Source organism: Oncorhynchus keta, chromosome 4 (genome assembly GCF_023373465.1).
Source record: "Oncorhynchus keta strain PuntledgeMale-10-30-2019 chromosome 4, Oket_V2, whole genome shotgun sequence".
In the NCBI taxonomy this organism is placed as follows: domain Eukaryota; kingdom Metazoa; phylum Chordata; class Actinopteri; order Salmoniformes; family Salmonidae; genus Oncorhynchus; species Oncorhynchus keta.
In genome coordinates, this window is record NC_068424.1 from 4,585,970 (window position 1) to 4,611,702 (window position 25,733).

Sequence of the window (25,733 nt, forward strand, 5' to 3'; positions counted from 1 at the left end):
TCTTGTCTCATAACTCTGGTGTCTATAATCTGTTTTGTGTCGTATGTTGAACCTTCCCAAGTGGTTTCCTACATAAAAACACTGGACTCTACAGCAGCTTGTTGCTGGAGAGCTACGGTCCTGTGTGGTGTTTACTCCATCCCGGTTTGTACCGAACCTGAACCTGTAGGGTGCTAGGAACAAGCTTTGGAGAGCTTTGCTTCTGGTCCACACTATTTAGTCACATCAGTAATGACTTGAGTCACATCTTTTGAGGCATTTTTAACAATATATAAATGTTCTAACTTCAATACAAGCTCTTCATTTAACTAAGCAATGCAATGCTGTCACAAACTTGGTCACATATCACTTTATATTACATGAACTTGTTTGGTTAGGCGAGTTGTAGTATATTACTATGTAGATAATTTAGACAGGGGGCATGGAGATTGGGGTGACAGCATTGGGCCAGTAACCAAAAGGTTGCAGGTTCAAATCCTTGAGCTGACAAGGTGAGCTGACAAAGCTGCCCCCTGAACAAGGCAGTTAACTCACTGTTCCTAGGCCGTCATTGAAAATAAGGATTTGTTCTTTAACTGACTTGGCCGAGTTAAATAAAGGTTAAATTAAATGTCAGACTTGCTGCTTGGCCATCCACAGCCCGTAGCCATGGAAACCACTCAATAACGCCACGTAGCCTCTAGTGGGCTTTCTCAAGCTCTCCGCTGCTTAGGTTTTTTTTAATTCGTATTTTTTTGTCGTTGTTGTTGATAACATGGCTAATTTATTTAGTTAGTTTTCTGAGTTTTGTAGTAATCGGTGCGTCGTATTAGCGTGATGCACCCCACAGCCAGCCCGAAGGTGATGAGACGAGCGGCTTCTCTCGGCACCGCCGGGGACTTGGGCCGCTATGGACCGCTCTCCGGTCGTCGTGGTCCGGGGTTACAAATACCGGGAGGAAGGCTGGCCGGAGTCAAGCCGATTCATGTCCATACATTAAGGAGAAAATGCCCTCTGAGCGGTAAGGAGGAAATGCTTGTTTTTTGGTTTGGGTACCGTGAAGAAACGCGTCTGATTTTGTATGTCTAAAGTTGATGCAAGTAAGAGTATACAAGTGGTTAGGCGTTTTAAGGCAAATATTTCTTAAAAGACTACAAGTGGGCCATTTCTTCTCAATCCTGACATTGTCATGCTGTTCATGATCCGTTTGCAGTTTAAATTAATAATCATCCAATTTACTTTTTTGTAACGCATGTGTCAGGAAGCAATTTATTATAATCTTCCGAGTTCAAATCGACTACAAAACCCACAATTGCGATCGCTAGAAAAAAAGTTACAATAGTCGATATCCGAATGAGAAGTAGTTTTAATGCGGTTTGTTTCGGGGATTATTTTACAACTAGCTATCGATGTAAAAACGTTGCATCCTCCACATATTGATCCTGGTAGAAATCGCGTTTCTAGCGCAAAACTACAGCAGTCGGGTTGATATGGCAACGCGCAGTGGCCTCGTTGGCCTGCGGGCAGGGAGACTAGGAAAACCGCTTTGCGCGATGGGAGTTGTAGTCAAAATAAGGATATTATTTTATTTGAAAGCATAATACTTTGTCGTGAGGTTATAAACAGATGTGTATGTTCTAGACAACTATGCCTATACCGTTTATTGGTTCATTTAGCAATCTGGAGTACAGGTAATTGTTTTAAAAGCATTTATGTCATACTGTTTACTGAGTACAGGTAATTGTTTTAAAAGCATTTATGGCATACTGTTTATTGGCTCATTTAGCAATCTGGAGTACAGGTAATTGTTTTAAAAGCATTTATGGCATGTGTTAGTTTGTTATCTGTATTGTCCAACGAGGGGAACCTTATCATGATCAAGTTTCGGGTCACATTTCAACTATAGGATGGCATATCCCTCTAAGGGCAAGGCATGCTGATTTTTGTTTTGAGCCCTCTAACCTGTGTACTTTCTGACTGCCCATTATACATATGTCCAGAGCCAGGTTATATCACTTCGTCCCAAATGTCCCCCCTTTCCGAGTGTGGTGCCAATAGAGAGCATACCACCCTGCATACCACTGCTGGCTTGCTTCTGAAGCTAAGCAGGGTTGGTCCTGGTCAGTCCCTGGATGGGAGACCAGATGCTGCTGGAAGTGGTGTTGGATGGCCAGTCGGGGGCACTCTTTCCTCTGGTCTAAAAAAAAATATCCCAATGCCCCAGGGCAGTGATTGGGGACACTGCCCTGTGTAGGGTGCAGTCTTTCGGATGGGACGTTAAACGGGTGTTCTGACTCTCTGAGGGTCATTAAAGATCCCATGGCACTTATCATAAGAGTAGGGGTGTTAACCCTGGTGTCCTGGCTAAATTCCCAATCTGGCCATCAAACCATCAGTCACATAATCCCCAGTTTACAATTGTCTCATTCGTCTCCTCTCCCCTGTAACTATCCCCCAGGTTGTTGCTGTAAATGAGAATGTGTTCTCAGTCAATTTACCTGTTAAAATAACGGATAAATAAAATAAATATGCTTCTGATGATAGGTTTCCCTGTACAGTGCACTAATCACTCATGAACAGGATCTTGTTGCCCCTTGGAGTCACCTGTAGAGCGCTGACCTCATTTCATTAGCCATCAGCGAGATAGCCAGCCTACCCATTACACACCGGTAATGTTACACGATGAGACTGGGTACACGGCACTTTAATGCATGGCCTCAGCTGACTGAGCCGTGCATCTTGGAATGTTCAGCCATCAGACAAAAAGCAATTTTAGCCTTAAAAAACAAATAGAACGACGTATCACAGCGGCAGGGTAGCCTAGTGGTTAGAGTGGAGGGGCGGCAGCGTAGCCTAGTGGTTAGAGTGGAGGGGCGGCAGGGTAGCCTAGTGGTTAGAGTGGAGGGGCGGCAGGGTAGCCTAGTGGTTAGAGTGGAGGGGCGGCAGGGTAGCCTAGTGGTTAGAGTGGAGGGGCGGCAGGGTAGCCTAGTGGTTAGAGTGGAGGGGCGGCAGGGTAGCCTAGTGGTTAGAGTGGAGGGGCGGCAGGGTAGCCTAGTGGTTAGAGTGGAGGGGTGGCCTAGTGGTTAGAGTGGAGGGGTGGCCTAGTGGTTAGAGTGGAGGGGTGGCCTAGTGGTTAGAGTGGAGGGGCGGCAGGGTGGCCTAGTGGTTAGAGTGGAGGGGCTGCAGGGTGGCCTAGTGGTTAGAGAGGAGGGGCGGCAGGGTAGCCTAGTGGTTAGAGAGGAGGGGCGGCAGGGTAGCCTAGTGGTTAGAGAGGAGGGGCGGCAGGGTAGCCTAGTGGTTAGAGTGGAGGGGCTGCAGGGTAGCCTAGTGGTTAGAGTGGAGGGGCGGCAGGGTGGCCTAGTGGTTAGAGTGGAGGGGCGGCAGGGTGGCCTAGTGGTTAGAGTGGAGGGGCGGCAGGGTGGCCTAGTGGTTAGAGTGGAGGGGCGGCAGGGTAGCCTAGTGGTTAGAGTGGAGGGAGGCAGGGTGGCCTAGTGGTTAGAGTGGAGGGGCGGCAGCGTAGCCTAGTGGTTAGAGTGGAGGGGCGGCAGGGTGGCCTAGTGGTTAGAGTGGAGAGGAGGCAGGGTAGCCTAGTGGTTAGAGTGGAGGGGCGGCAGGGTAGCCTAGTGGTTAGAGTGGAGGGGCGGCAGGGTAGCCTAGTGGTTAGAGTGGAGGGGCGGCAGGGTAGCCTAGTGGTTAGAGTGGAGGGGCGGCAGGGTAGCCTAGTGGTTAGAGTGGAGGGGCGGCAGCGTAGCCTAGTGGTTAGAGTGGAGGGGAGGCAGGGTAGCCTAGTGGTTAGAGTGGAGAGGAGGCAGGGTAGCCTAGTGGTTAGAGTGGAAGGGTGGCCTAGTGGTTAGAGTGGAGGGGGGGCAGCGTAGCCTAGTGGTTAGAGTGGAGAGGAGGCAGGGTAGCCTAATGGTTAGAGTGGAGGGGCGGCAGGGTAGCCTAGTGGTTAGAGTGGAGGGGCGGCAGGGTAGCCTAGTGGTTAGAGTGGAGGGGCGGCAGGGTAGCCTAGTGGTTAGAGTGGAGGGGCGGCAGGGTAGCCTAGTGGTTAGAGTGGAGGGGCGGCAGGGTAGCCTAGTGGTTAGAGTGGAGGGGAGGCAGGGTAGCCTAGTGGTTAGAGTGGAGGGGAGGCAGGGTAGCCTAGTGGTTAGAGTGGAGGGGAGGCAGGGTAGCCTAGTGGTTAGAGTGGAGGGGAGGCAGGGTAGCCTAGTGGTTAGAGTGGAGAGGAGGCAGGGTAGCCTAGTGGTTAGAGTGGAGGGGCGGCAGCGTAGCCTAGTGGTTAGAGTGGAGGGGCGGCAGGGTAGCCTAGTGGTTAGAGTGGAGGGGCGGCAGGGTAGCCTAGTGGTTAGAGTGGAGGGGTGGCAGCGTAGCCTCGTGGTTAGAGTGGAGGGGCGGCAGGGTAGCCTAGCGGTTAGACCGGAATGTTGCAAGTTCAAATCCCTGAGCTGACAAGGTACAAATCTGTCGTTCTGCCCCTGAACAGGCAGTTAACCCACTGTTCCTAGGCCGTCATTGAAAATAAGAATTTGTTCTTAACTGACTTGCCTGGTTAAATACAGGTAAGATAAACAGCACCTCTCCTCTTAAAATCAATTTGAACTGTACTATATATATATATATAAATAAGAATATGATTGTGTATATATGAATAGTGTGTAAATAGTATTTTTGTCATCTTTCCAGTAACGCTTATTACTTTTTAATTAATGTAATCTAATGTTCTTACTTTCGTGTATTTGTACATTTTAATGTGTAACCGATTTTTTTGAAATGGTTAGCTAATTAGCGGGGTGCGCGCTAATAGCGTTCCAATCGGTGACGTCACTGGTGCTGACACCTTGAGGTAGTTGTTCCCTGATTCATCGAGGGTGGCTGTTGTCTGTGTGTGCAGAGGGTCCCTGGTTCAAACCCAGGTAGGGACGAGGAGAGGGACGGAAGTTAAACTTTTTTTATTTTTTATTTCACCTTTTTTTTAACCAGGTAGGCCAGTTGAGAACACCTTTATTTAACCAGGTAGGCCAGTTGAGAACACCTTTATTTAACCAGGTAGGCTAGTTGAGAACACCTTTATTTAACCAGGTAGGCCAGTTGAGAACACCTTTATTTAACCAGGTAGGCTGGTTGAGAACACCTTTATTTAACCAGGTAGGCTGGTTGAGAACACCTTTGTTTAACCAGGTAGGCCAGTTGAGAACACCTTTGATTTAACCAGGTAGGCCAGTTGAGAACACCTTTATTTAACCAGGTAGGCCAGTTGAGAACACCTTTATTTAACCAGGTAGGCCAGTTGAGAACACCTTTATTTAACCAGGTAGGCCAGTTGAGAACACCTTTATTTAACTAGGTAGGCTGGTTGAGAACACCTTTATTTAACCAGGTAGGCTGGTTGAGAACACCTTTGTTTAACCAGGTAGGCTGGTTGAGAACACCTTTATTTAACCAGGTAGGCTGGTTGAGAACACCTTTATTTAACCAGGTAGGCTGGTTGAGAACACCTTTGTTTAACCAGATAGGCCAGTTGAGAACACCTTTTATTTAACCAGGTAGGCCGGTTGAGAACACCTTTTATTTAACCAGGTAGGCTAGTTGAGAACAAGTTCTCATTTACAACTGCGACCCTGACCAAGATAAAGCAAAGCAGTGAACCAGAAACAACAGAGTTACACATGGAATAAACAAGCATACAGTCAATAACACAATAGAAAAAATAAAGTCTCTATATCTATGTATGAGGAGGTAGGCAATAAGTAGGCCATAGTAGTGAAGTAATTACAATTTAGCAGATTAACACTGGAGTGATAGATGAGCAGATGATGATGTGCAAGTAGACATACTGGTGTGCAAAATAACAGCGAGGTAAATAAATATAAACAGTATGGGGATGAGGTAGGTAGATTGGGTGGGCTATTTACCGATAGACTGTACAGCTGCAGTGGTTGGTTCGCTGCTCAGATAGCTGATGTTTAAAGTTAGTGAGAGAAATTTAAGTCTCCAGCTTCAGTGATTTTTTTTTTTGCAATTCGTTCCAGTCATTGGCAGCAGAGAACTGGAAGGAAAGGCGGCCAAAGGAGGTGTTGGCTTTGGGGAAGACCAGTGAGATACACCTGCTGGAACGTGTGCTACGGGTGGGTGTTATCGTGACCAGTGAGCTGAGAAGGCGGAGCTTTACATAGAATAGACTTATAGATGACCTGGAGCCAGTGGGTCTGGCGACATATGTAGCGAGGGCCAGCCGACTAGCGCATACAGGATGCAGTGGTGGTATAAGGCGCTTTGATAAGACTACATCCAATTTGCTGAGTCGAGTATTGGAAGCTATTTTGTAGATTACATCGTCGAGGATCGATAGGATAGTCAGTTTTACTAGGGTAAGTTTGGTGGGGGTGAATGAAGGATGCTTTGTTGGGCAATAGAAAGCCGATTCTAGGTTTGATTGGAGATGTTTGATATGATGGTTACACCGGGAAGAGGAGCTGCTGCATGTGCAGTATCTAATCCTAATATATTTAAACACCTGTAGTGTGACTGATTCTACTATGCTGCTTCCACTTCCTCCACAACATGCTTTTTAAATTTTATTTTGAAATTCTAGACTCCAGGGACCGAAAGGATTCCACCTGGAATGTGGAGGGGTAAGTAACGTTAAGTGTACAAGAGAATGTCTATGTCCCAAATGGCACCCTATTCCCTACATACTGCACTACTTTAGACCAGAGCTCTATGGTACCCTATTCCCTACATAGTGCACTACTTTAGACCAGAGCCCCATGGTACCCTATTCCCTATATAGTGCACTACTTTAGACCAGAGTCCCATGGCACCCTATTCCCTATATAGTGCACTACTTTTGATGGGCCCTGGTCGAAAGTTTAAGGTGTTAATTTCACATGCACAAGTACAGTAAAATGCCTTTCTTGCAAACTCAACCAACAATGCAATAGTCAATGCAATGTAAACTGCCCAGGCTCTCCTCAACTGTGTGAACATGCCTTAGGCATGCTCCAAGGAGGCTTGAGGACTGCAGATGTGGCCAGGGCAATAAATTGCAATGTCCGTACTGTGAGACGCCTGAGACGGCTCTACAGGGAGGCAGGATGGACAGCTGATAGTCCTCACAGTGGCCAGACCACGTGTAACAACACCTGCACAGGATCGGTACATCCCAACATCACACCTGCGGGACCGTTACAGGATGGCAACAACAACTGCCCGAGTTACACCAGGAACGCACAATCCCTCCATCAGTGCTTAGACTGTCCGCAATAGGCTGGGAGAGGCTGGACTGAGGGTTTCTAGTTCTGTTGAAAGGCAGGTCCTCACCAGACATCACAATCCCTCCATCAGTGCTTAGACTGTCCGCAATAGGCTGGGAGAGGCTGGACTGAGGGTTTCTAGTTCTGTTGAAAGGCAGGTCCTCACCAGACATCACCGGCAACAACGTTGCCTATGGGCACAAACCCACCGTCGCTGGACCAGACAGGACGGGCAAAAAAATGCTCTTCACTGACGAGTCGCAGTTTTGTCTCACCAGGGGGTGATGGTCAGATTCGTGTTTATCGTCGAAGTCGTGTTTATCGTCATGATCTGGGGCGGTGTGTCACAGCATCATCGGACTGAGCTTGTGATTGCAGGCAATCTCAACGCTGTGCGTTACAGGGAAGATACCCTCCCTCGTGTGTTATCCTTCCTGCAGGCTCATCCTGACATCACCCTAAAGCATCACAATGCCAACAGCCATACTGGTCGTTCTGTGTGTGATTTCCTGCTCAGACAGGAATGTCAAGGAATGTCAAGCGAAGAGCCCGGATCTCAACGTGCTCCCATTGAGCACGTCTGGGACCTGTTGGATCAGAGTGTGTGGGACCTGTTGGATCGGAGTGTGTGGGACCTGTTGGATCGGAGTGTGTGGGACCTGTTGGATCGGAGTGTGTGGGACCTGTTGGATCGGAGTGTGTGGGACCTGTTGGATCGGAGTGTCTGGGACCTGTTGGATCGGAGTGTCTGGGACCTGTTGGATCGGAGTGTCTGGGACCTGTTGGATCGGAGTGTCTGGGACCTGTTGGATCGGAGTGTCTGGGACCTGTTGGATCGGAGTGTCTGGGACCTGTTGGATCGGAGTGTCTGGGACCTGTTGGATCGGAGTGTCTGGGAACTGTGGGATCGGAGTGTCTGGGACCTGTTGGATCGGAGTGTCTGGGAACTGTGGGATAACCTCACAGCAAGAACTGGCAAATCTGGTGCAATCCATGAGGAGGAGATGCACTGCAGTACTTAACGCAGCTGGTGGCCACACCAGATACTGACTGTTACTTTTGATTTTGACCCCCCCCCCCCTTTGTTCAGGGACACATTTCTCCATTTCTGTTAGTCACATGTCTGTGGAACTTGTTCAGTTTGTCTCAGTTGTTGAATCTTTATTTTCATTCAAATATTTACACATGTTAAGTTTGCTGAAAATAAACGTAGTTGACAGTGAGAGGACACTTCTTTTTTTTGCTGAGTTTATTACTAGAAGATGATGGGGGGGAGGGGAATATTTAAATTCCCATTTCAGTAAGCATACTATATACAGGAAATATTTAAAGTCAGTTCCAATACCATATTTACATGTGAAGGGATACTGGAGTGATGGAGGTAGATATGTATAGGGGGAAGGAGACAGAGATACTGGAGTGATGGAGGTGGATATGTATAGGGGGAAGGAGCCAGGGATACTGGAGTGATGGAGGTAGATATGTATAGGGGGAAGGGGACAGAGATACTGGAGTGATGGAGGTAGATATGTATAGGGGAAGGAGACAGATGGAGGGATATGTATATGGAGGTAGAAGGGGAAGGAGACAGGGATACTGGAGTGATGGAGGTAGATATGTATAGGGGGAAGGAGACAGGGATACTGGAGTGATGGAGGTAGATATGTATAGGGGGAAGGAGACAGGGATACTGGAGTGATGGAGGCAGATATGTATAGGGGGAAGGGGATAGGGATACTGGAGTGATGGAGGTAGATATGTATAGGGGAAGGAGACAGGGATACTGGAGTGATGGAGGTAGATATGTATAGGGGGAAGGGGACAGGGATACTGGAGTGATGGAGGTAGATATGTATAGGGGGAAGGAGACAGGGATACTGGAGTGATGGAGGTAGATATGTATAGGGGTAAGGAGACAGGGATACTGGAGTGATGGAGGTAGATGTGTATAGGGGGAAGGGGACAGGGATACTGTAGTGATGGAGGTAGATGTGTATAGTGATGGAGGTAGATGTGTATAGGGGGAAGGAGACAGGGATACTGGAGTGATGGAGGTAGATATGTATAGGGGGAAGGAGACAGGGATACTGGAGTGATGTAGGTAGATGTGTATAGGAGGAAGGGGGCAGGGATACTGGAGTGATGGAGGTAGATATGTATAGGGGGAAGGAGACAGGGATACTGGAGTGATGGAGGTAGATATGTATAGGGGGAAGGAGACAGGGATACTGGAGTGATGTAGGTAGATGTGTATAGGAGGAAGGGGGCAGGGATACTGGAGTGATGGAGGTAGATATGTATAGGGGGAAGGAGACAGGGATACTGTAGTGATGGAGGTATATGTATAGGAGACAGGAATACTGTAGTGATGGAGGTAGATATGTATAGGATACAGGGATACTGTAGTGATGGAGGTAGATATGTATAGGGGACAGGGATACTGTTGTGGAGGTAGATATGTGTAGGAGACAGGGATACTGTAGTGATGGAGGTAGATATGTATAGGGGTGGAGGTAGATATGTATAGTGTATAGGGGGAGGTGTACTACATGGGGTGTAGGGTGCCATTTGAGATGCTGAGTCAGGTTAGCTATATTATGAATATATTATTATTAGACACTACTACATTCAGTTGGATGGGTTTTTAATTTTATTTTGGTGTTCAGGTCTACTTCCTCCTTCCTGGGCAGAGAGGCGTCTCCGTTGTCCCGGCTGGGCACCTCCGATAATAACTACCCAGAGAAAGACATCTCTGAGAGACACTTTCGGTTGGATAAGACATGGAAGAATGACAGCAGGATGTATCCCAAGTGTGATTTCCGAGGTATGCGTTTTATTTTTTTCCCCCAGTTGATTATTACTGTGAGATCCACTGCCTTTTCTCCCACAGCAGGTAGGTTGGTGTTGGGCCAGTAACCAGAAGGTTTGCTAGATCGAATCCCAGAGCTGACGAGGTAAAAATCTGTCCTGCCCCCTGAACAAGGCAGTTAACCCACTGTTCCTAGGCTGTCATTATGAATAAGAATTTGTTCTTAACTGACTTGCCTAGTTAAATAAAGGTAAAATAAAAAGATGTGGTATGCAGGAGTGAAGGCAGTACATAATGCAGCTGGTGACCACACCAGATACTGACTGTTACTTTTGATTTTGACCCCCCCCCCACCCCCCCTTGTCCTTATCGTGAGAGTAGGGGTGTTTAACCCCCGGTGTCCTGGTTGAAGTCCCAATCTGACCCTCAAACCATCACGGTCACCTAATAATCCCCAGTTTACAATTGTCTCATTAATCCCCCTCCTCCTCTCCCCTGTAACTATTCCCCAGGTCGTTGCTGTGAATGAGAACGTGTTCTCAGTCAACTTACCTGGTGAAATAACGGATTAAAAAAACGGGAAAAAAATGCTCCGTTTGATTGACGTTGGACACGTGTGACTCCAGACTCACCAGTAGATGGCGACCTCAGCATTTGTACACGTGTGACTCCAGACTCACCAGTAGATGGCGACCTCAGCATTTGTATTTTCCTTATGACATTGTCAGGCTTGGTTGCAGCAGTCCTTAGTGTGTGTGTGTGTGTGTGTGTGTGTGTGTGTGTGTGTGTGTGTGTGAACCCTTCTAGGCACTTGTTTTGGACCAGCGACATCCACGTCAAACTGTGGCTTCACCTTCTATTTGAACCAATGTTATTTTTCCCCATTTCCACTCTTATCTTGTTTTTATATTTTCCCCACTCAGATGAGCGTCCCATGAAGCCTAGCGGCTCCATCCCTCCCCTGCCCAGAGACTACCAGATCCACCGGTCGGGCCACCTCCACCACTATACCCTCCACAAGGAGCTTTCCCATGCCCCTGCTCGCCCCTGCGCCTTTGGGTAAGCAGACCCCGCTTGGCCTTCGGGGTAACTAAGCAGCCCATCCGGAATACATGAGTCCATCACTGTGCTCTGTGTCTCTACTGTCTGTAAATGCCAGTCTGGCTCAGCCATGTTTCAAATGAAACAGGCCCCAGCTGCCCCGGGGGGGGGGCCCCCAGAGACAGTTTTTGACACAAATGGAAAAACAAACATGAATTGAGCTGAAATTAAACCCCAGAATTGAAGGTGTTTTTAACACCAGGTTATTCAGTATTATAATACTTAATGTATGGAGGAAAATATCCCTTTTGTGTGTAAGGGGCCTCTCAATTGCATTTTGAAACGGCCCCCCGAAATCGCTAAGTCTGCCCCTGCTATTACACCCAGTTGTGTAAAGTACTTAAGTAAAAATATCTCGTTTATATTTTGAACGCTTAACAGGATTGGATAATAGTCAAATTCACGCACTTATCAAGAGAACGCGTGCTCATCCCTACTGCCTCTGGCTTGGCAGACTCACTAAGAACAAATGCATCTTCTGTAAATAATCTCTGAGTGTTGGAGTGTTCCCCTGGCTATCTGTAAATAATCTCTGAGTGTTGGAGTGTTCCCCTGGCTATCTGTAAATAATCTCTGAGTGTTGGAGTGTTCCCCTGGCTATCTGTAAATAATCTCTGAGTGTTGGAGTGTTCCCCTGGCTATCTGTAAATAATCTCTGAGTGTTGGAGTGTTCCCCTGGCTATCTGTAAATAATCTCTGAGTGTTGGAGTGTTCCCCTGGCTATCTGTAAATAATCTCTGAGTGTTGGAGTGTTCCCCTGGCTATCTGTAAATAATCTCTGAGTGTTGGAGTGTTCCCCTGGCTATCTGTAAATAATCTCTGAGTGTTGGAGTGTTCCCCTGGCTATCTGTAAATGTTAACAACAACAAAAATGGTGCCATCTGCTTTGCATAAGACATTTTAAGTGATTTTATATATTTTTAATTTTACTTTTGATACTTAAGTATATTTTAAAACCAAATACTTTTACTCAAGTAGTATTTTACTGGCTGACTTTTACTTGAGTAACTTCCTCTTAAGGTATCTGTACTTTTACTCAAGTACGACAATTGGGTGCTTTTTCCACCACTGAGGGAGATTAGCTGGTAGGTTACAATGTGTCAGACAGTAGAGAGGAGCCGGCCAAACCCCTTCTGATTCAAAGTCATAGTCTGTTGACTCTAATCTGACAGTCATTGGAGTTTAAACATTAAAAAAAACTTTATTAGTGTGTGTTGGGGTTGACGGTGTGCACCTCCGCCCTCCAGCTCTTATGACCTGGCGTCAGTTCCTGCCATCCTGCTGCCAGCTGCAGCCTCGCTCAATGGAAGAAACCCCTTCTCTACAGAAGTCTACAAGAACAGGTACCAGAGTAGTATTAAAGTACCATTACAGTATTAAATATACAGTATGTCTACATCCCATCCCTATGACCTATGACCTACAGCAAGTATTCACCCCGTAGCTTTATACAGCCAGTCCTACACACAATAGCCCATAATAGGTTGTCGTTTGGGATGCATATCTACACTATATAAGAGTGTGCTAGTAGCATATGTAGCATGACATCACAAGTGTTGGTGGTAACTTGTCTTGTTGCTCATTCTGTTCTCAGACCAAGAGTAAATAACAGAACCTGCGGTCTTTTCACAATAGGAGCTAATCAGAAATGTAAGTATAATTCAAATCTAAAAACTAAGTATTAAGTGAGAAGTAGGCATTGGTCTGAAGCGGACAACGAAAGTGAATTCACACGAGCACCACAATGCTTATTTCACCCGTGCCAAGGTTTTCCAGCACACGGCTTTGTCCTACTACAGTTGCTATGTTTGTCTATTGTACTTCAATGTGAAGGCAGGTTGCTTAGGATTACAAGCTTCTCAAACAGCCTAATTCATACTCTAAGAGGTTCTTCCACAGTAATGTGATTAGTACTGCATAAAAGTTAAAGTATTGGATTCTTCACTCACCACACTAATCCCATTCCACTGTTTTCAAGTGTTTTTGTATTATATGAAAACAAGCTTTTGCTTTTTAAACTTACAAGATCCCAATGCTTGATTGAGCCTGTTTTGTCTTGTAGTTATGTGGTGCCTGTCTGTATTTCCTTAAACCTTTATATTTAGCACTACATGTCATCGAGGGAAAAAAAAAAAAAAAAAAAAAACAGTATATATCATCAAATATTTTTTTGGGGGTCAGTAGGTGCCCAACATAAAACCTGATTGTGTGTAGTACACAGTCACTCATATACAGGGCCTTCAGAATGTAACCTCTTGACCTTTACACATTTTGTTGTTATTTTTTTAAATGGATGAAATATATTTTTCTCTCATCTGTATACGCAATACTCCATAAGGACAAATTGAAAACACGTTTTAATGTTTTATATTTAAAATATATCATATATTTAAAAAAAAATGTATTGAAAATACAGAAAGACCTCATTTAAAATAAGTATTCACTCCCCTGAGTCAATACTTTGTTAGAAGCACCTTTTGGTGATGATTATAACTTTGAGTCCTATTGGTTATGTCTGTATCAGCTTTGAGTCCTATTGGTTATGTCTGTATCAGCTTTGAGTCCTCTTGGTTATGTCTGTATCAGCTTTGAGTCCTCTTGGTTATGTCTGTATCAGCTTTGAGTCCTATTGGTTATGTCTCTATCAGCTTTGAGTCCTATTGGTTATGTCTCTATCAGCTTTGAGTCCTATTGGTTATGTCTGTATCAGCTTTGAGTCCTCTTGGTTATGTCTGTATCAGCTTTGAGTCCTCTTGGTTATGTCTGTATCAGCTTTGAGTCCTATTGGTTATGTCTGTATCAGCTTTGAGTCCTCTTGGTTATGTCTGTATCAGCTTTGAGTCCTATTGGTTATGTCTGTATCAGCTTTGAGTCCTCTTGGATATGTCTCTATCAGCTTTGAGTCCTCTTGGATATGTCTGTATCAGCTTTGAGTCCTCTTGGTTATGTCTGTATCAGCTTTGAGTCCTCTTGGTTATGTCTGTATCAGCTTTGAGTCCTATTGGTTATGTCTGTATCAGCTTTGAGTCCTCTTGGTTATGTCTGTATCAGCTTTGAGTCCTATTGGTTATGTCTGTATCAGCTTTGAGTCCTATTGGTTATGTCTGTATCAGCTTTGAGTCCTATTGGTTATGTCTGTATCAGCTTTGAGTCCTATTGGTTATGTCTGTATCAGCTTTGAGTCCTATTGGTTATGTCTGTATCAGCTTTGAGTCCTATTGGTTATGTCTGTATCAGCTTTGAGTCCTATTGGTTATGTCTGTATCAGCTTTGAGTCCTCTTGGTTATGTCTGTATCAGCTTTGAGTCCTCTTGGTTATGTCTGTATCAGCTTTGAGTCCTATTGGTTATGTCTCTATCAGCTTTGAGTCCTATTGGTTATGTCTCTATCAGCTTTGAGTCCTATTGGTTATGTCTCTATCAGCTTTGAGTCCTATTGGTTATGTCTCTATCAGCTTTGAGTCCTATTGGTTATGTCTCTATCAGCTTTGAGTCCTATTGGTTATGTCTCTATCAGCTTTGAGTCCTATTGGTTATGTCTCTATCAGCTTTGAGTCCTATTGGTTATGTCTCTATCAGCTTTGAGTCCTATTGGTTATGTCTCTATCAGCTTTGAGTCCTATTGGTTATGTCTCTATCAGCTTTGAGTCCTATTGGTTATGTCTGTATCAGCTTTGAGTCCTATTGGTTATGTCTGTATCAGCTTTGAGTCCTATTGGTTATGTCTGTATCAGCTTTGAGTCCTATTGGTTATGTCTGTATCAGCTTTGAGTCCTATTGGTTATGTCTGTATCAGCTTTGAGTCCTATTGGTTATGTCTGTATCAGCTTTGAGTCCTATTGGTTATGTCTGTATCAGCTTTGAGTCCTATTGGTTATGTCTGTATCAGCTTTGAGTCCTATTGGTTATGTCTCTATCAGCTTTGAGTCCTATTGGTTATGTCTCTATCAGCTTTGAGTCCTATTGGTTATGTCTGTATCAGCTTTGAGTCCTATTGGTTATGTCTGTATCAGCTTTGAGTCCTATTGGTTATGTCTGTATCAGCTTTGAGTCCTATTGGTTATGTCTGTATCAGCTTTGAGTCCTATTGGTTATGTCTGTATCAGCTTTGAGTCCTATTGGTTATGTCTGTATCAGCTTTGAGTCCTATTGGTTATGTCTGTATCAGCTTTGAGTCCTATTGGTTATGTCTGTATCAGCTTTGAGTCCTATTGGTTATGTCTCTATCAGCTTTGAGTCCTATTGGTTATGTCTCTATCAGCTTTGAGTCCTATTGGTTATGTCTATCAGCTTTGAGTCCTATTGGTTATGTCTGTATCAGCTTTGAGTCCTATTGGTTATGTCTCTATCAGCTTTGAGTCCTATTGGTTATGTCTCTATCAGCTTTGAGTCCTATTGGTTATGTCTCTATCAGCTTTGAGTCCTATTGGTTATGTCTCTATCAGCTTTGAGTCCTATTGGTTATGTCTGTATCAGCTTTGAGTCCTATTGGTTATGTCTGTATCAGCTTTGAGTCCTATTGGTTATGTCTGTATCAGCTTTGCACATCTGGATTTGGGGATTTTCTCCCATTCTTCCCTGCAGATTTTTTTCAAGCTCTCTTAAGTTAGATGGATGAGTGGTGGTGAACAACAATCTTCAAGTCTTTCCACAGATTGTTAATGGGATTCAAGTCTGGGCTTTGGCTGGGCCACTCGAGGACTTTCAGATTCTTGTTCTGAAACTAATCCAGTCTTACTGATAAAATCCAGTTAGCCCACCCATCCGACTCTCGATAGCCCACCCATCCGACTGTCGATAGCCCACTCATCCGACTGTCGATAGCCCACCCATCCGACTGTCGATAGCCCACTCATCCGACTGTCGATAGCCCACTCATCCGACTGTCGATAGCCCACTCATCCGACTGTCGATAGCCCACCCATCCGACTGTCGATAGCCCACTCATCCGACTGTCGATAGCCCACTCATCCGACTGTCGATAGCCCACTCATCCGACTGTCGATAGCCCACTCATCCGACTGTCGATAGCCCACTCATCCGACTGTCGATAGCCCACTCATCCGACTGTCGATAGCCCACTCATCCGACTGTCGATAGCCCACTCATCCGACTGTCGATAGCCCACTCATCCGACTGTCGATAGCCCACTCATCCGACTGTCGATAGCCCACTCATCCGACTGTCGATAGCCCACTCATCCGACTGTCGATAGCCCACTCATCCGACTGTCGATAGCCCACTCATCCGACTGTCGATAGCCCACTCATCCGACTGTCGATAGCCCACTCATCCGACTGTCGATAGCCCACTCATCCGACTGTCGATAGCCCACTCATCCGACTGTCGATAGCCCACTCATCCGACTGTCGATAGCCCACTCATCCGACTGTCGATAGCCCACTCATCCGACTGTCGATAGCCCACTCATCCGACTGTCGATAGCCCACTCATCCGACTGTCGATAGCCCACTCATCCGACTGTCGATAGCCCACTCATCCGACTGTCGATAGCCCACTCTTCCGACTGTCGATAGCCCACTCTTCCGACTGTCGATAGCCCACTCTTCCGACTGTCGATAGCCCACTCTTCCGACTGTCGATAGCCCACTCTTCCGACTGTCGATAGCCCACTCTTCCGACTGTCGATAGCCCACTCTTCCGACTGTCGATAGCCCACTCTTCCGACTGTCGATAGCCCACTCATCTCAAACACAGGCAGGTGATGCTCGTTGAAAGTGTCATTCTCATCCTGGCTCATATGTTGACTTTTATTTGATAAAATATATATTTTTAAATGAATTTCCATCTCCATTGTCAGTTAGCATTGTCCATTGATGCTACCAAAAGGTAGCACATCGTTGGTTCTTAACGGACGGAAATGAACGAGAGCGATTCAATTATACATGTGATATAAACTGCTGCACCTACAAGCCTATTCAGTCCAAATTGATCCAAAGTATAATTATCATATCTTATGGATGCTGTGTCCTTGTTTTCATTCGACGTCTAGAATTTGAGCTAGGTTTGGGCGAAAATAATTGTCTGATAAAATCCAGTTTAGCAGTACTTTGATTTGAGAATTTTCCTCAACATTGGTGTCATATTGGCTTAGATATGTTGGTAGGGGGCGATTTTTTAATTTAATGTAGTTACATACACTTACATTGGAGTCATTTAAACTCATTTTTCAACCACTCCACAAATTTCTTGTTAACAAGCTATAGTTTTGGCAAGTCAGTTAGAACATCTACTTTGTGCATGACACAAGTCATTTTTCCAACAATTGTTTACAGACAGATTATTTCACTTATAATTCACTCCAGTGGGTCAGAAGTTTACATACACCTTGTTGACTGCCTTTAAATAGCTTGGATAATGCCAGAAAATGTTGTCATGGCTTTAGAAGCTTCCGATAGGCTAATTGACATCATTTGTGTCAATTGGAGGTGTACCTGTGGATGTATGTCAAGGCCAACCTTCAAACTCAGTGCCTCTTTGCTTGACATCATGGGAAAATCAAAAGAAATCAGCCAAGACCTCAGAAGAAAATGTGTAGACCTTCACAAGTCTGGTTCATCCTTGGGAGCATTTTCCAAACGCCTGAAGGTACCACATTCATCTGTACAAACAATAGCATGCAAGTATAAACACCATGGGACCACTCAGCCGGCATACCGCTCAGGAAGGAGACATCTTTGTCTCCTAGAGATGAATGTACTTTGGTGCGAAAAGTGCAAATCAATCCCAGAACAACAGCAAAGAACCCTGTGAAGATGCTGGAGGAAACAGGTACAAATGTGTCTATATCCACAGTAAAACGAGTCCTATATCGACATAACCTGAAAGGCCACTCAGCAAGGAAGAAGCCACTGCTCCAAAACCACCATAAAAAAAGCCAAATTACGGTTTGCAACTGCACATAAGGATAAAGATCGTACTTTTTTGGAGAAATGTCCTCTGGTCTGATGAAACAAAAATAGAACTGTTTGGCCATAACGACCATCGTTATGTTTGGAGGAAGAAGGGGGAGGCTTGCAAGCCAAGGAACACCATCCCAACCGTGAAGCACGGGGGTGGCAGCATCATGTTGTTGGGGTGCTTTGCTGCAGGAGGGACTGGTGGACTTCACAAAATAGATATGATGGCTTAACTTCTTTGGTGTAGGGGGCAGTATTTTCACGTCCGAATGAAAAGCGTGCCCAGAGTAAACTGCCTGCTACTCAGGCCCAGATGCTAGGATGTGCATATTATTAGTAGATGTGGATATAAAACAGTCTGAAGTTTCTAAAACTGTTTGAATGATGTCCGTGAGTATAACAGAACTCATATGACAAACATCAAACCAGGAAGTGGGAAATCTGAGGTTTGTAGGTTTTCCAGTCTTAGCCTCTCCAATATACAGTGTCTGTGGGGTCATAGTATACTTCCTAAGGCTTCCACTAGATGTCAACAGTTTTTAGAACCCTGTTTCAGGTTTCTACTGTGAAGTGGGAGAGAATGAGAGCTGATTTGAGTCATGGGTCTGCCAGAAGGACATGCGCTCAGTCAGGCGTGCGCCCGTGAGAGTTAGCTCCGTTCCCTTTCATTTCTAAAGACAAAGGAATTCTCCTTTTGAAACATTATTGAAGATTTATGATAAAAACATTGTAAAGATCGTTTGACATGTTTCTATGAACTGTAATATAACTTTTTTGACTTTGTCTGGACCTATTGCCTGCGCATTTGGATTACTGTACTAAATGCGTGAACAAAAAGGAGGTATTTGGACATAAATGATGGACTTTATCGAACAAAACTAACAGTTATTGTGGAACTGGGATTCCTGGGAGTGCATTCTGATGAAGATCATCACAGGTAAGTGAATATTTATAATGTTATTTCTGACTTTTGTTGACTCCATAACAATCTGTATTGCTTGTTTTGGTCTCTGAGCGTTGTACTCAGATTATTCCATGGTGTGCTTTTTTGAAATCTGCGGTTGCAGAACACATCGGTTGCATTAAGGAGAAGTATATCTTTAATTCCATGCATAACAGTTGTATTTTCATCAACATTTATGATGAGTATTTCTGTAGATTTCACCGGATGTTTTGGAGGCAAAACATAACGCGCCAATGTAAACAGAGATTTTTGGATATAAATATGAACTTTATCGAACAAAACATACATGGTATTGTGTAACATGAAGTTCTATGAGTGTCATCTGATGAAGATCATCAAAGGTTAATGATTAATTGTATCTATATTTCTGGTTTTTGTGACTCCTCTCTTTGGCTGGAAAAATGGCTGTGTTTTTGTGACTAGGTACTGACCATGATAATAATATAATAATCGCATGGTGCGCTTTTGTCGTAAAGCCTTTTTGAAATCGGACGCTGTGGTGAGATTAACAACAAGTTTATCTTTAAAATGGTGTATAATACTTGTATGTTTGAGGAATTTTAATTTATTAATATATTAATTTATTAATTTTAATTGAGATTTCTGTTTGAATTTGGTGCCCTGCTCTTTCACTGGATGTTGGTTAGGTGGGGCGTTTAGCGTCCCACGTACCCTAGAGAGGTTAAGGACAGCAAAGTCGAGGTATTGGAGTGGCCATCACAAAGCCCTGACCTCAATCCTATAGAAAAGTTTTGGGCAGAACTAAAAAAGCGTGTGCGAGCAAGGAGGCCTACAAACCTGACTCAGTTACACCAGCTGTCAGGAGGAATGGGCCAAAATTCACCCAACTTATTGTGGGAAGCTTGTGGAAGGCTACCCGAAACGTTAGACCCAAGTTGAACAATTTAAAGGCAATGCTACTAAACGCTATTTGAGTGCATGTAAACTTCTGACCCACTGCGAATAAGATGAAATAAATAAAAGCTGAAATAACTCTCTCTACTATTATTCTGACACTTCACGTTGGCTAAGGTGTACGTAAACTTCCGACTTCTACTGTACATAGTTACATAGTATTGAAGGGCGATTTGAATTTAACATTGCGCTTCAATAAATGCCTATACTATGGTGAGGGCTATCGTCCCCACAATAATGACTACCTCAGGGTTTGATTCATTTATGATATCCTTTATCAGCCTTTTTAAATGCCTGCGCGGAAAACGATACAGGCTCGTCTACCGTTTAAACCATTAAACCAACTAGATGTAAACCTTGTGTAACCAGTGGCTATCGTTTCCACACACACGTTTTTAGTAAGAGGCCTCTTCTATGAAAAGACTGTGTGTAAAGGAACACCCATAGACCTGTATCCTTCCATGAACCCAGCGTCTTCATAATCCGTCCCAAATCGAGCCCTATTTCCCATAAAAGGCATTACTTTCGACCTCTACTGGCCGTGGTCCAAAGTAGTACCCTAAATAGGTAATAGGGTAGCATTCGGGACTAATGTGGCCTTTCCTTGATTAAGTGTACGGTACTTCCTCCTATGTGTATTTTATGAGAGCTCAGCCTGTCATTCCAGACCCCCCCGGCTGCTGCACAGGAGAGGGCTTTTTCGTTCGTCACAGTTCAACCTGGCCTCAGGTGCTTTATGACGACGGTGACGTAAAGCTACCGAACAAACGCGCCTTTATTCCTCAGACGGAAAGCCTCGTCAAACACAACGCACCGGAGGTCTGGCTCGTTGTCAGGGCTCGGCTCAGTTCACCCCTCCTGGATTAGCTCTCCCACTGAGAAAAGCGGGGGTGGAGTGTGTGTGTAGGTGTGTGTGTGTCGGTCATATCAGTCATGTGTCTGTGTGTGTGTGTGTGTGTGGGGGGGTCAAGTGCCCTTCCTGACAGTCGGTCATATCAGTCATGTCTGTCTGGAGCAGGCAGCTATTCCCCATCTGTTTAATGTGTTCATGCCGTTGGGGGGGTCAAGTGCCCTTCCTAACAGTCGGTCATATTAGTCATGTCTGTCTGGAGCAGGCAGCTATTCCCCATCTGTTTAATGTGTTCATGCCGTTGGAGTTTTGTCCTCTTACTTGTGATTTTGTTTTCTAGCTTCCCTGAAGCTGTCAGTGTGTGTGGCTTCCTAACACTTTCTCACTAGTTTTGATTTAGTTTGGTATCCTTACTGTCCTCTCTGTTCCTCATACCAACCCACTCCTGAGACTGTCCTCTCTGTTCCTCCCCCTTTTAGACTGTCCTCTCTGTTCCTCTTCCTTCATAGACTGTCCTCTCTGTTCCTCTTCCTTCATAGACTGTCCTCTCTGTTCCTCCTCCTTTTAGACTGTCCTCTCTGTTCCTCCTCCTTCATAGACTGTCCTCTGTTCCTCTTCCTTCATAGACTGTCCTCTCTGTTCCTCTTCCTTCATAGACTGTCCTCTCTGTTCCTCTTCCTTCATAGACTGTCCTCTCTGTTCCTCTTCCTTCATAGACTGTCCTCTCTGTTCCTCCTCCTTTAGACTGTCCTCTCTGTTCCTCCTCCTTTAAACTGTCCTCTCTGTTCCTCCCCCTTTAGACTGTCCTCTCTGTTCCTCCTCCTTTAGACTGTCCTCTCTGTTCCTCTTCCTTCATAGACTGTCCTCTCTGTTCCTCCTCCTTTTAGACTGTCCTCTCTGTTCCTCCTCCTTTTAGACTGTCCTCTCTGTTCCTCCTCCTTTTAGACTGTCCTCTCTGTTCCTCCCCCTTTAGACTGTCCTCTCTGTTCCTCCTCCTTCATAGACTGTCCTCTCTGTTCCTCCTCCTTTAGACTGTCCTCTCTGTTCCTCCTCCTTTAGACTGTCCTCTCTGTTCCTCCTCCTTTAGACTGTCCTCTCTGTTCCTCCTCCTTTAGACTGTCCTCTCTGTTCCTCCCCCTTTAGACTGTCCTCTCTGTTCCTCCCCCTTTAGACTGTCCTCTCTGTTCCTCCCCCTTTAGACTGTCCTCTCTGTTCCTCCCCCTTTAGACTGTCCTCTCTGTTCCTCCTCCTTCATAGACTGTCCTCTCTGTTCCTCCTCCTTTAGACTGTCCTCTCTGTTCCTCCCCCTTTAGACTGTCCTCTCTGTTCCTCCCCCTTTAGACTGTCCTCTCTGTTCCTCCCCCTTTAGACTGTCCTCTCTGTTCCTCCCCCTTTAGACTGTCCTCTCTGTTCCTCCCCCTTTAGACTGTCCTCTCTGTTCCTCCTCCTTCATAGACTGTCCTCTCTGTTCCTCTTCCTTCATAGACTGTCCTCTCTGTTCCTCCTCCTTCATAGACTGTCCTCTCTGTTCCTCCCCTTTAGACTGTCCTCTCTGTTCCTCCTCCTTTAGACTGTCCTCTCTGTTCCTCCTCCTTTAGACTGTCCTCTCTGTTCCTCCCCTTTAGACTGTCCTCTCTGTTCCTCCCCTTTAGACTGTCCTCTGTTCCTCCCCTTTAGACTGTCCTCTCTGTTCCTCCTCCTTTAGACTGTCCTCTCTGTTCCTCCCCTTTAGACTGTCCTCTCTGTTCCTCCCCTTTAGACTGTCCTCTCTGTTCTTCCTCCTTTAGACTGTCCTCTCTGTTCTTCCTCCTTTAGACTGTCCTCTCTGTTCTTCCTCCTTTAGACTGTCCTCTCTGTTCCTCCTCCTTTAGACTGTCCTCTCTGTTCTTCCTCCTTTAGACTGTCCTCTCTGTTCCTCCCCCTTTAGACTGTCCTCTCTGTTCCTCCTCCTTCATAGACTGTCCTCTCTGTTCCTCCCCTTTAGACTGTCCTCTCTGTTCCTCCCCCTTTAGACTGTCCTCTCTGTTCCTCCTCCTTCATAGACTGTCCTCTCTGTTCCTCCCCCTTTAGACTGTCCTCTCTGTTCCTCCCCCTTTAGACTGTCCTCTCTGTTCCTCCCCCTTTAGACTGTCCTCTCTGTTCCTCCCCCTTTAGACTGTCCTCTCTGTTCCTCCCCCTTTAGACTGTCCTCTCTGTTCCTCCCCTTTAGACTGTCCTCTGTTCCTCCCCCTTTAGACTGTCCTCTCTGTTCCTCCCCCTTTAGACTGTCCTCTCTGTTCCTCCCCCTTTAGACTGTCCTCTCTGTTCCTCCCCCTTTAGACTGTCCTCTCTGTTCCTCCTCCTTTAGACTGTCCTCTCTGTTCCTCCCCCTTTAGACTGTCCTCTCTGTTCCTCCTCCTTCATAGACTGTCCTCTCTGTTCCTCCCCCTTTAGACTGTCCTCTCTGTTCCTCCCCTTTAGACTGTCCTCTCTGTTCCTCCCCCTTTAGACTGTCCTCTCTGTTCCTCCCCCTTTAGACTGTCCTCTCTGTTCCTCCTCCTTTAGACTGTCCTCTCTGTTCCTCCTCCTTTAGACTGTCCTCTCTGTTCCTCCCCCTTTAGACTGTCCTCTCTGTTCCTCCCCCTTTAGACTGTCCTCTCTGTTCCTCCCCCTTTAGACTGTCCTCTCTGTTCCTCCCCCTTTAGACTGTCCTCTCTGTTCCTCCCCCTTTAGACTGTCCTCTCTGTTCCTCCCCCTTTAGACTGTCCTCTCTGTTCCTCCCCTTTAGACTGTCCTCTCTGTTCCTCCCCTTTAGACTGTCCTCTCTGTTCCTCCTCCTTTAGACTGTCCTCTTTAGACTGTTCCTCCCCTTTAGACTGTCCTCTCTGTTCCTCCCCTTTAGACTGTCCTCTCTGTTCCTCCTCCTTTAGACTGTCCTCTCTGTTCCTCCTCCTTTAGACTGTCCTCTTGTTCCTCCTCCATCATAGACTGTCCTCTCTGTTCCTCCCCTTTAGACTGTCCTCTCTGTTCCTCCCCCTTTAGACTGTCCTCTCTGTTCCTCCCCCTTTAGACTGTCCTCTCTGTTCCTCCTCCAGGACAGTCGGATCAGACACTGTTTTGTTTCTAGTCCAGTGTTCCCCATATCACACATGACCTGCTCAATATTTTAGCCCTCTCATCCACGAAGGAGTCTCTGGAGTGTACATACCATTCTCCTCTCTGCTCCTCCTCCAGCCCAGTCGTACCCAGACCCGGTAAGCGGAGCCCCGTCAGCCTCAATCATCCAGAGACTGTCTGAGATCGCTTCTCTGGAGGGAGAGACGGTCAGGCAGGAGAAGATCAAGAAGATTAAGAAGAACAGGAGACAGGACTCCTGACACAACCTGTCTATCAGCCAATCAGAGAGCAGAGGTCACAGTTCAAGGCTGTGACCCCATACGCAGTGCCAATGCCGCCTGAACAAAGAAAACACTTAGGGAAATATAAACCTTTTTCTTGTTTAAATATAATCTGACTTTGTAAAAGCTTGTTGGTGCTATGTAATAGCAAAGTGTAATTCAATATTTTGACTTGTACTACTGTTCAAAATTTGGGGTCACTTAGACTTGTCCTTGTTTTTTAAAAGAAAATCACATTTTTTTTTGTCCATTAAAATAATATATAATAATAATATATGCCATTTCGCAGACATTGTATTGATCAGAAGTACAGTTTAGACATTGTTAATGTTGTAAATGGTTAGTGTAGCTGCAAACGGCTGATTTTTAATGGAAAATCTACAGAACCCCATTATCAGCATCCATCACTCCTGTGTTCCAATGGCACGTTGTGTTAGCCTTTACAATTATAAACTTGGATTAGCTAATTAATCATTACATATATAGAGAGAGCACTACTTTAGACCAGGGTCCTATCCCCTATATAGAGCACTACTTTAGACCAGGGTCCTATCCCCTATATAGAGCACTACTTTAGACCAGGGCCCTATTCCCTATATAGTGCACTACTTTAGACCAGGGCCCTATTCCCTATATAGTGCACTACTTTAGACCAGGGCCCTATTCCCTATATAATAGCACTACTTTAGACCAGGGTCCTATTCCCTATATAGAGCACTACTTTTTTAGACCAGGGTCCTATCCCATATAGAGCACTACTTTAGACCAGGGTCCTATTCCCTATATAGAGCACTACTTTAGACCAGGGCCCTATTCCCTATATAGTGCACTACTTTAGACCAGAGCCCTATTCCCTATATAGTGCACTACTTTAGACCAGGGTCCTATTCCCTATATAGTGCACTACTTTAGACCAGGGCCCTATTCCCTATATAGTGCACTACTTTAGACCAGGGCCCTATTCCCTATATAGAGCACTACTTTAGACCAGGGTCCTATTCCCTATATAGAGCACTACTTTAGACCAGGGCCCTATTCCCTATATAGTGCACTACTTTAGACCAGGGCCCTATTCCCTATATAGTGCACTACTTTAGACCAGGGCCCTATTCCCTATATAGTGCACTACTTTAGACCAGGGCCCTATTCCCTATATAGAGCACTACTTTAGACCAGGGCCCTATTCCCTATATAGTGCACTACTTTAGACCAGGGCCCTATTCCCTATATAGTGCACTACTTTAGACCAGGGCCCTATTCCCTATATAATGTGCTACCTTTAGACCCAGGGCCCTATTCCCTATATAATGTGCTACTTTTAGACCCAGGGCCCTATTCCCTATATAATGTGCTACTTTTAGACCCAGGGCCCTATTCCCTATATAATGTGCTACTTTTAGACCCAGAGCCCTATTCCCTATATAGTGCACTACTTTTTGACCAAGGCCCTATTCCCTATATAGTGCACTACTTTTTGACCAGGGCCCTATTCCCTATATAATGTGCACTACTTTTTGACCAGGGCCCTATTCCCTATATAGTGCACTACTTTTTGACCAAGGCCCT

The 25,733-nt window shown here is 45.4% G+C and overlaps 1 protein-coding gene across 1 annotated transcript; it reads left to right on the forward strand.

The window, feature by feature from the left end:
* Positions 1 to 126: 126 nt before the first annotated feature.
* si:ch211-171b20.3 (uncharacterized) lies at positions 127 to 24,443 on the forward strand. The gene is made up of 7 exons (XM_035764569.2): positions 127 to 1,000; positions 6,572 to 6,611; positions 9,899 to 10,056; positions 10,965 to 11,100; positions 12,390 to 12,485; positions 12,737 to 12,792; positions 24,004 to 24,443. The coding sequence occupies exons 1-7, from the start codon at positions 817 to 819 to the stop codon at positions 24,144 to 24,146; spliced, it is 813 nt and encodes a 270-aa protein (XP_035620462.1). The 5' UTR covers positions 127 to 816; the 3' UTR covers positions 24,147 to 24,443.
* The last annotated feature ends 1,290 nt before the right edge of the window (positions 24,444 to 25,733 follow it).

Coding starts and splice junctions, on each gene's coding strand:
- si:ch211-171b20.3 (XM_035764569.2), top strand. CDS start 817: ATGCACCCCACAGCCAGCCCGAAGGTGATGAGACGAGCGGCTTCTCTC. Junction 6,612..9,898: donor TCCACCTGGAATGTGGAGGG/GTAAGTAACGTT, acceptor TTTGGTGTTCAG/GTCTACTTCCTCCTTCCTGG. Junction 12,486..12,736: donor ACAGAAGTCTACAAGAACAG/GTACCAGAGTAG, acceptor TTCTGTTCTCAG/ACCAAGAGTAAATAACAGAA.